The sequence below is a fragment of the Eleutherodactylus coqui genome, chromosome 7 (genome assembly GCF_035609145.1).
Source record: "Eleutherodactylus coqui strain aEleCoq1 chromosome 7, aEleCoq1.hap1, whole genome shotgun sequence".
Lineage (NCBI taxonomy): Eukaryota > Metazoa > Chordata > Amphibia > Anura > Eleutherodactylidae > Eleutherodactylus > Eleutherodactylus coqui.
In genome coordinates, this window is record NC_089843.1 from 180,611,640 (window position 1) to 180,627,124 (window position 15,485).

The following is a 15,485-nucleotide window of genomic DNA, read 5'->3' on the forward strand; positions in this document are numbered from 1 at the left end:
AGAGATTTTACCGGGGACATGATCACTGTTATCCAATGGATGACAGTGATCATGTAAAGTTAAAAAAAAAGTGTAAAAAGTGAAAAAAAAGTGTAAAAGTAAAAAAAAAAGTTTTAAAAAAGTTTTAAAAAGTTTTAAAAAAGTTAAAAAAGCTTGCGTTTCATCTCCCCCCACGGATCATATCCGTGAGGGAGGATGAAATGACGTACCTAAGGCCTGCAGATTTATCCGCGGACCTTACCCCAGCTTCTGCGCCCGTCGCCAAAATGGCGGATGCATGCGCAAAAGCCGTGGATTGCCAGGATAATTTAAAATCTCCCTGCTCCTGGCTACAAAACTTAGCCGAGAGCCTGGAGATTTCACGGGGGCCGCGGTGAGCGGTTCCTCGTCACGTGTTCGCCGTTATACAACGGATAATGGCGATCACGTAAAAGTAAAAAAAAGGTGAAGCTTCATCTCCCCTCACCGATGCGATCGGTGAGAGGAGATGAAACTTTATACCGGAGGCCTCCGTATTTGCACCCCGACGCGATCTTCCTCTGTGAACTTACCCGGATTCTGCACATGCGACTGCCGGCAAAACAGCGAACACATGCGAAGGAGTCGGGGAGCACAGGAAATTTAAAATCTCCTTGCTCCCAGTGACCAACGGTCGCCGAGAGCCTGGAGCATTGACGGGTGGCCTCATTGAGCGGTCCCCGGTCACGTGATAAAAAGGTAGCGATCTACCTTAGGCCGGTCTCACATGACCGGATAGGAATTACGGATTCCGCATGCGTCTGATCCGCTGTAATACGCAGATCAATCGCATTGGATTACACAATTCCGCTCACATTAGCAGGTCGGAATTGCGTAATCCACTCGCAGAAAAGAGAACGCAGCAGGTTCTATTTTACTGCGGATATCCGCAGCATAGAGCCCATTGTGCTCCATGGTCATGGATATACCCGCAGCCCATACGCAACTACCTTGTATACGGGCTGCGGGTACCCGTGTCATCGCTAAGCGACGGTGCGGGAAATGCAAACAAAAAAAAGTACTGCTTATGACCGCCCGTGTGAGTAGGCAGTTATGCGCAGTAGAATAGGCGGCCGTATGCAGGGACACAGCCGGGCTCACAGCTGTGTGTTATTCAGACCGCTACCTGTAATAAGCAATTTACAGGAAGCCCCGGGAACGCTCGCCTTCCTGCAGTTCCAGGAGCAGCTTGTTGAGCATCTTCTGTGCGAGACCGCCGCACCTCATCAAGCTTACGGAGACTCACAGAGCGCCACTTTTTACACCCTATACCCACCACTGAGGTCAAGAAATGACCCCCAAAAAGCATGAGAGGAGGGGGGATACACGGTTTTATTGCCCCATGTACCCATCCCAACCAGCCTCCGTAATTACCCCTGTCTTCGGAAATACCACACAGTTCACATTATTACTTTTATCTAAGATTTAGGGGATGCCGAAAAGGGCGCGGAGTGTGTGGGGGAGGGGCAGGGGATTTTTAGGGAGTCAATTTTTATACCGTACAAATGAACAATGTGGCCTTGAATTTATTCAGTTCTGCCCTGAAATCCAACGGGTGTTCCCTGCATTACAGGCCTAACCATGTGTTCTATAAGTAGATTAGGACCACAATGGGTATGTTTTTGAACACGGGACAAAAGGGGGTATCCATTTTGGGATGAAGTTCTTCATTCCTATGTAAACTGTACAAAAAAAACCTGTTTTTAAATTGACAAAATTGACAAAAAAATGAAAAACGTAATTTTTTCCTTCTGCTTTGCTTAGATTTATTCAAAAACTGTGGGGTCAAAATATGCAGTACACCCCTAGATGAATTCATTAAGGGGTCTAGTTTTTAAAATGGGGTCATTTGTGGGGGTTATTTATCGTTTTAGACGCTCAATGGCTCTATAAGTGGGCAATGGGGCCTGGAAATTATTCCGTTGTACCTTGAAATCCAACGGGTGCTCCCTCCATTATGGGCCTAGCCATGTGTCCTTTAAGTAGATTAGGGCCACAAGGGGTATGGTTCTGAACACGGGACAAACAGGGGTATCCATTTTGGGGTGAAAGTCTTCATTCCTATGTGTGCTGTACAAAAAAAACTGTTTCTAAATTGATACAAATGCCAAAAAATGAAAATTGTAATTTTTTTCCTACTGCTTTGCTTAGATTTATTCAAAAATTGTAGGGTAAAAATACACAGTACACCCCTAGATTAATTCGTTAAGGGGTCTAGTTTTTAAAATGGGGTCATTTGTTGGGGTTCTCTGTCGTTTTGGCCGCTCAAGGGCTCTACAAGTGGGCAATGGGGCCTAAATCACCTTCATACTAAATTTCTGTTCAGAAAGCCACCGACTACTTCTTTCATTTTGGGCCCCGTTGTGCATCCAGACAAAAGATTAGGGCCACAATGAGTATGTCTCTGAACACGGGACAAACAGGGGTATCCATTTTGGGGTGCAAGTCTTCATTCATATGTGTGCTGTACCAAAAAAGCAGTTTTTAAAACGACAGAATTGCCAAAAAAACGAAAATCAAATTTTTTTCCTTTTGCTTTGCTTGAATTCATTCAAAAACTGTGGTGTCAAAATGGGCAGTACACCCCTAGATAAATTCGTTAAGGGGTCTAGTTTTCAAAATGGGGTCACTTGTGGGGGTTCCCTTTGGTTTTGGCCGCTCAAGAGCTCTGCAAAAGTGCTATGGGTCTAAAACGCCTTCAAGCAAAATTTATGTTCTGAAAGACACCGACTACTCCTTTCATTTTGGGTCCCGTTGTGCATCCAGACATAAGATTAGGGCCACAATGGGTATGTTTCTGAACACGGGAGAAACGGGGGTATCCATTTTGGGGTGTAAATCCTCATTTTCATGGGCAATATAGGAAAAAAATATGTCTTTAAAATGACATATTTGCAAAACTATGAAATTTTATTTTTTCTCCTCTAAATTGAATTAATTCCTGAAAAAAACTGGTGGGGTCAAAATACTCATGACACCCCTCAGTGAATACATTATGGGGTGTAGTTTTTTAAATGGGGCCATTTGGGGGTGTATCTATTATTCTGACACTCATGAGCCTTTGCAAACTTGGCTTGGTGCAGGAAAACAAAGTGTTCCTCAAAATGCTGAAAAGTAATGTTAAATTTGTACGTCCTATAAATGGTTAAAAAAAAACACAAAAGTTTTTCAAGTGTGCATTCAGAATAAAGTAAACAGATGTAAATATATATCTTATCAAAAATTTGTACAGTATGTTTGGACATATTTGAGATATTACAGTTGAAAATTTGAAAAAAATTTTTAAACATTTTTCCAATATTGGTACTTTTAATAAATATACACAAATTATATCGGTCTCTTTTTACAACCAAAATGAAGTACAACATGTGGCGAAAAAACAATGTCAGAATCACTTGGATATGTAAAGCCTTTACGGAGTGATGCTACGTTGAACGACGCATGTCAGATTTCCAAAATTTGGCTCCGTCACTAAGGCGCAAACAGGCTTTGTCACTAAGGGGTTAAAGGTTTTTTTACCACAATTATAAGTTATCCGCTATCCACAGGATAGGCAATAACTAACTGATCAGTGGGGGCCTGACCATGGAAACCCCCACCGAACGTGAGAATGGGACTCCCGTGTCCTGCTTTGCCTGTCCCTGTGAATGATGTCACTGTGAATGGAGCATTGGCCAAGCATGCACAATCAGTGCTCCTTTAAAAATTGAAGGAGTGAAGTTGTATGAGTTTAATAAAAAGAATAAAATATTTATACTCCTTCAACCTTATATTCAAATGAACTTCTTGCCATGGACCAACTGAGCAACAGAGTAAAACTGTTAGTATATTTAAGGTTTTGCCTCACAGTATCTCTACATGTGGCAGTTATCCCCGAATAATCACTTGAAACAATGATTTTCGTCGATAGTCATCCCGTGAACCAATAGCCACCAACAGGGCACTTAGTGAGAAATAGCTCGGTAGTCTCTGTTTGAGCTCACTGAAATTAAGCAACTAGCAAGTGACTTCTCGCGCAGTGTAAACAGCAGCTGTTCAACCCTTGGCCGACTTCCAGTTTGAAATTAATGGTAAGTGGCTGGATGAGATCCCTGGCGTGTTCTGCCTCCATTCACTGAACAACTATCACTCTTGTGTGAAAGCACTGGAGAAATAGTTGTTGGGACAACTGTTGGGCACTTATGCGTGTTGAGGTGTTTTTAGTTACAGTAAGCTCAAACACTAACCCACAAAATCTTACTGGTGATCCACAATGTTGAAACCACTGGGAATCTTAAGCCTGTTCTTCCTTCAAAGTTTGACACCATAGGCTGTATCTTGGTTATCAAGACCTCCATATACAGTAAATAAATTTTCTTATTAATGAATAGAGATGAGCGAGCATACTCGCTAAGGACAATTACTCGATTGAGCATTGTACTTAGCGAGTACCTGCACGCTTGGAAGAAAAGGTTCGGCTGCTGGCGCGGGTGAGAGGTGAGTTGCGGCAGTGAGCAGGAGGGAGCGGGGGGAGGAGAGAGGGAGAGACAGATCTCCCCGCTGCTCCCCGCCGGCAGCCGAACCTTTTCTTCCAAGCGGACAGGTACTCGCTAAGGGCAATGCTCAATCGAGTAATTGCCCTTAGCGAGTATGCTCGCTCATCTCTATTAATCAACCAACCCAGGGAATCCATCTATCTCGGAAGATCATATCAAGTAAGTGCAAGTGAGTACTATGTGATGATTAGTAATATCATAAACATGCTAATAGAAACACCCATATGTCTGGCTCATACAACCCTAGTAGAATTTGTGCTGTATCTGCATGTAGAATGAATGATGTTTGGAGAAAATCTTAATTTATAGGGTTAACCAGGGACCGTAAGAAACAAAAATGGTAGGACCACCACAGGTTCATTACTACAACTCATTATTGAAAGAATCTGAATTGCATATCCTTTTTAGCAACTTTTATGTATAAGGACTAAGAACTTGTTATCTTGGGTTATTATGAAATTGACAATTCTTTAATTTGTGAATCTATGACTGTTATCTGTTTGGGAAAACAGGATATGCACCAGTCACCGGTATGTGTCATCCTGTAAGAAGCTGCACACTGAACCATGAGGATGGATTTTCATCAGCATTTGTGGTTGCTCATGAAACTGGCCATGTGTAAGTTAAAGTAATGAGTATAGTGATGGTACAATTACCCCGTTTCCCCGAAAATAAGACCTATCACTAAAATAAGCCATAGCCTAATTTTCAGGGAGGCTTGAAATATAACCCATAATCGAAAATAAGCCCTAGTTACACTACATTTACAAAAAAAAAAAGAATACATTACCTAGCAGCCTCAGTTTCCCCGCAGTCCTCAGCCGCTCGTACAACTTCACTTCCTGGTTAAGGGATCCATAAACCCGACCTCCAGGAAGCGATGGCTGTGATTGGTTCTTTAATCAATGCAGCACTGGATGAACCAATGCAATGGCCAATTCATAGATCCTGCCTCTACAACACGATGGCTGTTGATTGGTTCTTCCACTACTGCTCAGCCAATCAATGCAGCACTTGATAAACCAAACACAGCCATCGCATTGGTTCATCCAACTCTGCATTGATTGGTTGAGCAGCAGTCGAAGAACCAGTCACAGGATTTACAAATCCTGTGACCAGGAAGTAATGTTGTATAAAGCGCCGAGAACTACGGGAACAGCGCCGATCCTTTAGAGAACAGCGGGAGGGACCTGGACAGAGCCTGCTAGATAAGTATAATAAGACCCCCTGAAAATAAGACCCACTGCCTCTTTTGGGGGAAAAAAATTAATATAACCGTCTTTATTTTCAGCAAAACGGTATGTTGGGAGCAGAATCATCACTTAAAATAATTATTTTGAAAAAGTTTCATAAAACAAATTTGACTTTACTGGACGATATTACATAATTCATAATGGTCAGTTACTTTATTTGATTCCAACTATTTGTTTTAAGGAGCTGTGCGGTATCAGTGTGCCCAGCCCTTTGTTACCCCATTAAGGATCAAGCACTATAAATATACGGCGCTTTGTACTGGGCTTTAACCCTGGCTGATGGTGAAAATACAGTGCAAGAGTAAAGCTCCTGTTCCTGCAATGTAGCAGGAGCAGGTTGGCTCCTCAGCTGCTAATTACAGCCGAGTACTCGGAGGAGAAGGCAGAAGCGGTTATTAACTGCTTCTACCTTCTCTCTTGCAGACTACATAGCGCTCAATGAGTCCTATGTAGTGAGGAGAGAAAGTGGAAGTGCCACTTCCACTATTCAACCCAGCGATCACGTGACCGACAGGTGCCCCCTGCTATGGCAGAGCTGCAGGGTCCTAGCAGATCCAGATCAGCTCCGTTAGTGACTATTGTCACTAGAGGGAGATGTTTTCCCCTGGAACTGAGGCTCATATAGTTGCTCCAGCTGCAGTGGAAAAGTGTAAATTAAAAAAAAAAAAAAAAAAAAGAGTATGACTGACCACCAGAGGTCTTATATGACATCTTGGGGGACATACAGTAGATCTTAAAAACAAATTGCAAAAAAATATATATACCGTATATACCGGCGTATAAGGCGACGGGGCGTATAAGACGACCCCCCAACTGTCACCTTATACGCCGGTATTCAGTGGAGAAAAAAAAAAAAATTTTATTACTCACCTCCCCCGGCGTTCTGTCGCGCTCCGGCAGGATGTCGCTCGCTCCGGCAGGCTGTCGCTCGCTCCTCGTCCCCGCCGCAGCATAGCTTTCTGAATGTGGGGCTTGAAATCCCCGCTTCCAGAAAGCTAATACACACGCCGGCAGCCATGACATCATTGAATGGCTGTGATTGGCTAAAGCACACGTGGCTTCAGCCAATCACACTATTCAATGACATCATTGAATGGGTGTGATTGCTAACACGTGCGCCTTCAGCCAATCACAGCCATTCAATGATGTCATTGAATAGTGTGATTGGCTGAAGCCACGTGTGCTTTAGCCAATCACAGCCATTCAATGCTGTCATGGCTGCCGGCGTGTGTATTAGCTTTCTGGAAGCGGGGATTTCAAGCCCCGCATTCAGAAAGCTATGCTGCGGCGGGGACGAGGAGCGAGCGACAGCCTACCGGAGCGAGCGACATCCTGCCGGAGCGCGACAGAACGCCGGGGGAGGTGAGTAATAAAATTTTTTTTTTTTACACTTTTTTTTTTTTTGTATTACCGGCGCATAAGACGACCCCCGACTGCAGAGCAGATTTTTCGGGGTTCAAAAGTCGTCTTATACGCCGGTATATACGGTATGTATAAAGAAGAAAACGACCCACCGCCGATGCCAACCTAAACCATTGCCATATGTGCCGTGTAATCTAAGACTATACAAACTCTATATCAAGACGTTTGAAACAAAATGATGAACCAATTCCTGTACTTTACTTTAGTATAAAGATGCTAATTTTAAAAATAAACAACTATAAATTCAAAACAACATTTTTAGCTATTTACCCCTCATAAAACTAAAAAACGGAAAAATAATTCAATGAAAAAAAAATTTAAAAAATAGCCCAATATGTCATATATTTCATCACTTGTTTTGTGTGATTGCTTTTACAATGTTCTATGTGTATATGAGATAACCTCATGTATTTATTATTTCAGACTAGGAATGGAGCATGATGGCCAAGGAAACAAGTGTGGAGATGAAACAAGCATGGGGAGTGTCATGGCCCCCTTGGTTCAGGCAGCATTCCATCGTTACCATTGGTCCCGGTGCAGTGGGCAAGAGCTAAAGAGGCATATACAGTAAGTACCTCTATCATCTTGTACTCTCCCTGTGTTTCTGTCAGAATCTTAGTCTGTTCTCCCAGAAACACTTTAAAAAGTTTTTCATAGTATCCAATCAGGACCCTGTTTTCATTAATACCAAACCAATGGAAAGATCGCTTTAGTCCAATTGACTGATACAGGTAAAACCCTGAAATTCTTAGACAGGTGTTTCCTATGCATGCCTTAATACAAAACATGCTGGAGTAAGACGGGTTAAATTTAATAGGAGGTGCACGCCTCTTGATAAACGTGCTGCATCGTTTGACAGTCCATGTACAAGGAACAGAATCTATGCAGGGTGGACGTAGATTTGTGCCATAATTTATATCTGTTTAGTGCATACGAAAACGAGAAAGTCCAGCATTAGGCAAAAAGCTTTTTTTTCCCCATGCTGGACTTTCTCCATTTTTCCTTTGCATCGGTTGTGGTTTCCAGCCAGTCCTTGCGTGTGAGCAACTACAGAGGAGATGGTATCTGGTTTTCAGTTTATTGCATATGTTATATTAAATATATTAGGCTATGGAAGCCCACTTGCTACCCACTTTTGATGAAAGTGTTGAGCACAGTGTAAAAATGACAAACGTCAAAATTTGCTCATTTGTACGCCATTTGCCTAAAAAAATGATGCAAATGCCTTGATAAATATCTCCCATTGTTTCTATTATTAAAAACTTTTTTGTATTTTTTTCAGTTCTTTAGGAGTATTGTATTTTTAGATAAAGTAGGATACAATATTATCTCATACTCTGACTACCAATAGCACAAATTAGTAGAAAGTGATATCATTAAGGCCTTATGCTGTATGTTTTTAAAGGAGAGTCATTGTCATTCTAATAAACCTTTTATCCTTACCGCATTTCAGTTTATATGATTGTCTTCTGGACGACCCATTCGAACATGACTGGCCTAAACTTCCAGATCTCCCAGGAATTAACTACTCAATGGATGAACAGTGTCGATTTGACTTTGGTGTGGGCTACAAGATGTGCACAGCTGTACGTTATCCCTTCTATTTCATGTTAATACATTTTAATATTGGTTTGGGGATATATAAGTACTGTATAATCCGTATTTCTGTGCTATTAAGTTGCATCTTTTTTCCTGTTAGTTTCGGACATTTGACCCCTGCAAACAGTTATGGTGCAGCCATCCTGACAACCCTTACTTCTGCAAGACAAAGAAAGGTCCTCCTCTTGATGGCACAGAATGTGCTCCGGGAAAAGTAAGTGGCTGTATTTATGTATATGCATTTGTTTAGGTGATACTTAGAATAGTGAACTATATGTTTTCAGCTATAATTTACAATGTATCATATGTCATCAGAATGGAACAATATTGTTACTAATGGATCTGCTGCAGTCATTCAGTGGTAATGCTAGGGAGGTTGGAATGACAAATTGCAGGTATCTCGGGATGTTTTACCTACAACCAATAGCTTTCTTGCAGACGGCATTGTACTTGTGGTTCAAGTTACTTGTTTCTGACACTTGTGTGATTTGTTGTATATGTGCAATGATGACTTATCAAAGTATTATCTTGTGGATCACATTGCTTGACCAGAATTAATGGCCTTTAGAAACCTGCTTAAAGAGGTTATTCCACAGAATATGCTGTGAATGACAAGTGGGTCCTTCACCCATGAGACTTGCTTCCTTCAGGAAAATTGGGGTCTCCTAACCGATGTTCAGTACGACAAGTTGCATTTGGAAGAAGTGGTAAAGTTGGTGGTGTGCTCAGCTTTATATGCAATTTCCATAGACTTCAATGCAGAGAACTATGTCCATGCACAGCTACCTCTCCACTTTATTTTTTTCAATTTGCAGTCGCCTTAGCTTGAAGGAAGTGGGTCATGTCAGAAGTGGGTATATTCCTTTAGGCTGGCTCCACATTTTTGTGGAATGAACGTTGCTTTTTTGCACGTGCATCAGCGTATTTTACTGTACTGTTTGCTCATGCAAGGCATGTGCATTTGCACGAGCCAAAAAGAAAAAGCACTGATGCTTCCAGTCATTGCAATGGCTAATTAGTCTGATATGTTCTTTTACCTAAGCAACATTGTTTTAAGAATCACCTTTGAGCATCCCCATTGACTTCTATGGGGACTTTTGGTGCGCAAATGTGTAGGAAAATAGAGCATGCTGTGTTTTTTGTTTTTTTTTGCGGGACCGAAATGCGGAGTAAAATCAGTTAAACCAATGGGTTCTATTTGCTGTGCAATGTGCATGCAAATTTTACGTGGGCAAATATGTGTGAAGCCGCCCTAAAGTTGAGCCCACACTAGTCTTCATTCAGGGCTTCCGCCTCTCCGATCTGTTTTTAAGCAGTTTTTGTTCCATTAAAAAAACTGAAGGAAAAACAGAACTAAAGCAAACTGAAAGCATTCATTCTTTTTAAGAACGCATTGAAATCAATGGGGAAATAAAAATGAAACATTTCACTTTTACTTTGGTTTCTCTTCTCCAAAACAGAACAGAGACGGAAGCCCCGAACGAAGGCTAAACACTAGTCTGAACTTACCATTTTTTTCAGCAAAACTTTGTTCTCTCTCTCCTTTGTGAAATGTTTTATAAAATGCATTAATTTATTATTACAGCTTGGAATTTCTGTGAAATTCTCTGTGAAATGCTAAACATTGTAGCTGAAGCCATAAATTGAACAGAAATAGCCAATCTCCCCTTGAAGCTAAGTGCGGAGACCATGTTGTCTAGAAGCCTTTTTTATACTTACTGTACAAGCAAACTATATGTTTATTCAATAACTGTCCTATAATCTAGGATATTTGATCATCTAGCACCCAGCATATAAGATTAAAGGATACATGACAGTATAAAAATGGGGCAGAAGCGGTGTTGAGTCTCCTTATGCAGAGCACCCAAAAAGTGTGTGGAGACACCTAGGGGGTGAGCGGGTTGGGGGATGTGGGAACACCTAAAAGATGAGTTAGGAGACTTATACGGCGATGCTAGCTCCTCTGGGTAATTTATGCAGATAAGAAAGATGGAAAAATACCTCTACAACGCCATCTATTGGATGGCAGCATTCCTTCAAATCAAAGTGACTTATAACAAGTCTTAACTAGAGATGAGCGAGCACCAAAATGCTCGGGTGCTCGTTACTCGGGACGAAATTATCGCGATGCTCGAGGGTTCGTTTCGAGTAACGAACACCATTGAAGTCAATGGGCGACCCGAGCATTTTTGTATATCGCCGATGCTCTCTAAGGTTTTCATTTGTGAAAATCTGGGCAATTCAAGAAAGTGATGGGAACGACACAGCAACGGATAGGGCAGGCGAGGGCCTACATGTTGGGCTGCATCTCAAGTTCCCAGGTCCCACTATTAAGCCACAATAGCGGCAAGAGTGGGCCCCCCCCCCCAACAACTTTTACTTCTGAAAAGCCCTCATTAGCAATGCATACCTTAGCTAAGCACCACACTACCTCCAACAAAGCACAATCACTGCCTGCATGACACTCCGCTGCCACTTCTCCTGGGTTACATGCTGCCCAACCCCCCCGCACGACCCAGTGTCCACAGCGCACACCAAAGTGTCCCTGCGCAGCCTTCAGCTGCCCTCATGCCACACCACCCTCATGTCTATTTATAAGTGCATCTCCCATGAGGAGGAACCGCAGGCACACACTGCAGAGGGTTGGCACGGCTAGGCAGCGACCCTCTTTAAAAGGGGCGGGGCGATAGCCCACAATGCTGTACAGAAGCAATGAGAAATATAATCCTGTGCCACCGCCATCAGGAGCTGCACACGTGGGCATAGCAATGGGGAACCTATGTGCCACACACTATTCATTCTGTCAAGGTGTCTACATGCCCCAGTCAGACCGTGGTTTTTTATAAATAGTCACAGGCAGGTACAACTCCACAATGGGAATTCCGTGTGCACCCACAGCATGGGTGGCTCCCTGGAACCCACCGGCTGTACATAAATGTATCCCATTGAACTGCCCTGGACAGCAGAGCTAACGTCAGATTAAATGCAGGTGGGCTTCGGCCCACACTGCATGCCCCAACCTGACCGGGGTTTTTAATTCATAGACACAGGCAGGTACAACTCCCTATTGTGAAGTCCCTGTGGACCCACAGCATGGGTGGCTCCCTGGAACCCACCAGCGGTACATAAATATATCCCATTGTAGTGCCCAGCACAGCTGAGGTAATGTCATGTTTAATACAGGTGGGCTTCGGCCCAAACGGCATGCCCCAGTCAGACTGGGGTTCTTTAGAAGTAGACACATGCAGTTACAACTCCGTGTGGACCGACAGCATGGGTGGCTCCCAGGAACCCACCGGCGGTACATAAATATATCCCATTGCAGTGCCGAACACAGCTGATGTAATTTCAGCTTTAATGCAGGTGGGCAAAAAATTAGTTGGATTACACTGTAGGCGAGGGCCCCAAAAAATTGGTGTACCAACAGTACTAATGTACGTCAGAAAAATTGCCCATACCCAACCAAGAGGGCAGGTGAAACCCATTAATCGCTTTGGTTAATGTGGCTTCATTTGTAACTAGGCCTGGAGGCAGCCCAGTTAAAGTAAAAATTGGTTCAGGTGAATGTTTCAACGCTTTAATGAACATTGAAACGTATAAAAATTGTTTACAAAAATTATATGACTGAGCCTTGTGGGCCTAAGACAAAATTGCCCGTTCGGCGTGATTACGTCAGGTTTCAGGAGGAGGAGCAGGAGGAAGAGGATGAATATTATACACAGATTGATGAAGCTAAAAGGTCCACGTTTTTGATGGTGATAGAGAACAATGCTTCCATCCGCGGGTGCAGCCTACGTATTGTTTAGGTATCGCTGCTGTCCGCTGGTGGAGAAGAGAAGTCTGGGGAAATCCAGGCTTTGTTCATCTTGATGAGTGTAAGCCTGTCGGCACTGTCGGTTGACAGGCGGGTACGCTTATCCGTGATTATTCCCCCAGCCGCACTAATCACCCTCTCTGACAAGACGCTAGCCGCAGGACAAGCAAGCACCTCCAGGGCATACAGCGCGAGTTCAGGCCACGTGTCCAGCTTTGACACCCAGTAGTTGTAGGGGGCAGAGGCGTCACGGAGGACGGTCGTGCGATCGGCTACGTACTCCCTCACCATCCTTTTACAGTGCTCCCGCCGACTCAGCCTTGACTGGGGAGCGGTGACACAGTCTTGCTGGGGAGCCAGAAAGCTGTCAAAGGCCTTAGAGAGTGTTCCCCTGCCTGTGCTTTACATGCTGCCTGATCTCTGCGCCTCCCCTGCTACCAGGCCCTCGGAACTGCGCCTTCGGCCACTAGCGCTGTCGGATGGGAATTTTACCATCAGTTTGTCCGCCAGGGTCCTGTGGTATAGCATCACTCTCGAACCCCTTTCCTCTTCGGGTATGAGAGTGGAAAGGTTCTCCTTATACCGTGGGTCGAGCAGTATGTACACCCAGTAATCCGTAGTGGCCAGAATGCGTGTAACGCGAGGGTCACGAGAAAGGCATCCTAACATGAAGTCAGCCATGTGTGCCAGGGTACCTGTACGCAACACATGGCTGTCCTCACTAGGAAGATCACTTTCAGAATCCTCCTCCTCCTCCTCCTCAGGCCATACACGCTGAAAGGATGACAGGCAAGCAGCATGGGTACCCTCAGCAGTGGGCCAAGCTGTCTCTTCCCCCTCCTCCTCATGCTCCTCCCCCTCCTCCTCCTCCTCCTCCTCAACGCGCTGAGATATAGACAGGAGGGTGCTCTGACTATCCAGCGACATACTGTCTTCCCCCGCCTCTGTTTCCGAGCGCAAAGCGTCTGCCTTTATGCTTTGCAGGGAACTTCTCAAGAGGCATAGCAGAGGAATGGTGACGCTAATGATTGCAGCATCGCCGCTCACCATCTGGGTAGACTCCTCAAAGTTTCCAAGGACCTGGCAGATGTCTGCCAACCAGGCCCACTCTTCTGTAAAGAATTGAGGAGGCTGACTCCCACTGCGCCGCCCATGTTGGAGTTGGTATTCCACTATAGCTCTACGCTGCTCATAGAGCCTGGCCAACATGTGGAGCGTAGAGTTCCACCATGTGGGCACGTCGCACAGCAGTCGGTGCACTGGGAGATGAAACCGATGTTGCAGGGTACGCAGGGTGGCAGCGTCCGTGTGGGACTTGCGGAAATGTGCGCAGAGCCGGCGCACCTTTCCGAGCAGGTCTGACAAGCGTGGGTAGCTTTTCAGAAAGCGCTGAACCACCAAATTAAAGACGTGGGCCAGGCATGGCACGTGCGTGAGGCTGCCGAGCTGCAGAGCCGCCACCAGGTTACGGCCGTTGTCACACACGACCATGCCCGGTTGGAGGATCAGTGGCGCAATCCAGCGGTCGGTCTGCTCTGTCAGACCCTGCAGCAGTTCGTGGGCCGTGTGCCTCTTCTCTCCTAAGCTGAATAGTTTTAGCACGGCCTGCTGGCGCTTGCCCACCGCTGTGCTGCCACGCCGCGTGACACCGACTGCTGGCGACGTGCTACTGCTGACACATCTTGATTGCGAGACAGAGGTTGTGTAGGAGGAGGAGGAGGAGGGTGGTTGAGTGGAAGAAGCATACACCGCCGCAGATACCACCACCAAGCTGGGGCCCGCAATTCTGGGGGTGGGTAGAACGTGAGCGGTCCCAGGCTCTGACTCTGTCCCAGCCTCCACTAAATCCACCCAATGTGCTGTCAGGGAGATATAGTGGCCCTGCCCGCCTATGCTTGTCCACGTGTCCGTTGTTAAGTGGACCTTGGCAGTAACCGCGTTGGTGAGGGCGCGTACAATGTTGCGGGAGACGTGGTCGTGCAGGGCTGGGACGGCACATCGGGAAAAGTAGTGGCGACTGGGAACTGAGTAGCGCGGGGCCTCCACCGCCATCATACCTTTGAAAGCCTCCATTTCCACAACCCTATATGGCAGCATCTCCAGGCTGATAAATTTGGCTATGTGCACGTTTAACGCTTGAGCGTGCTTGCGCTTGCGCTCCAACACTTACGCTAGCGACGGCTGGACGGTGCGCTGAGAGACATTGGTGGATGGGGCCAAGCACAGCGGAGGTGAGGGTGTGGGTGCAGGCCAGGAGACGGTAGTGCCTGTGTCCTGAGAGAGAGGTTGGATCTCAGTGGCAGGTTGGGGAACAGGGGGAGAGGCAGCGGTGAAAACCGGAGGCGGTGAACGGCCTTCGTCCCACCTTGTGGGGTGCTTGGCCATCATATGTCTGCGCATGCTGGTGGTGGTGAGGCTGGTGGTGGTGGCTCCCCGGCTGATCTTGGCACGACACAGGTTGCACACCACTGTTCGTCGGTCGTCTGCACTCTCAGTGAAAAACTGCCAGACCTTTGAGCACCTCGGCCTCTGCAGGGTGGCATGGCGCGAGGGGGCGCTTTGGGAAACAGTTGGTGGATTATTCGGTCTGGTCCTGCCTCTACCCCTGGCCACCGCACTGCCTCTTCCAGCCTGCCCTGCTGCTGCACTTGCCTCCCCCTCTGAAGACCTGTCCTCAGTAGGCGTAGCAAACCAGGTGGGGTCAGTCACCTCATTGTCCTGCTGCTCTTCCTCCGAATCCTCTATGCGCTCCCCTCTCGGACTTACTGCCCTTACTACTACCTCACTGATAGACAACTGTGTCTCACCGTCATCATCCTCCTCACCCACTGAAAGCTCTTGAGA

At 45.6% G+C, this 15,485-nt stretch overlaps 1 protein-coding gene across 3 annotated transcripts in view; it reads left to right on the forward strand.

Moving 5' to 3' along the window:
* Window positions 1-15,485, forward strand: part of ADAMTS3 (ADAM metallopeptidase with thrombospondin type 1 motif 3) — a 276,553-nt gene that overhangs the window by 168,851 nt on the left and 92,217 nt on the right. For all 3 annotated transcript variants that reach the window (XM_066574067.1, XM_066574068.1, XM_066574069.1), the window contains exons 8-11: window positions 5,066-5,171; window positions 7,652-7,795; window positions 8,682-8,814; window positions 8,928-9,041. In XM_066574067.1, coding sequence (XP_066430164.1) covers window positions 5,066-5,171; window positions 7,652-7,795; window positions 8,682-8,814; window positions 8,928-9,041 — 497 coding nt within the window. The remainder of the gene's footprint in view (window positions 1-5,065; window positions 5,172-7,651; window positions 7,796-8,681; window positions 8,815-8,927; window positions 9,042-15,485) is intronic.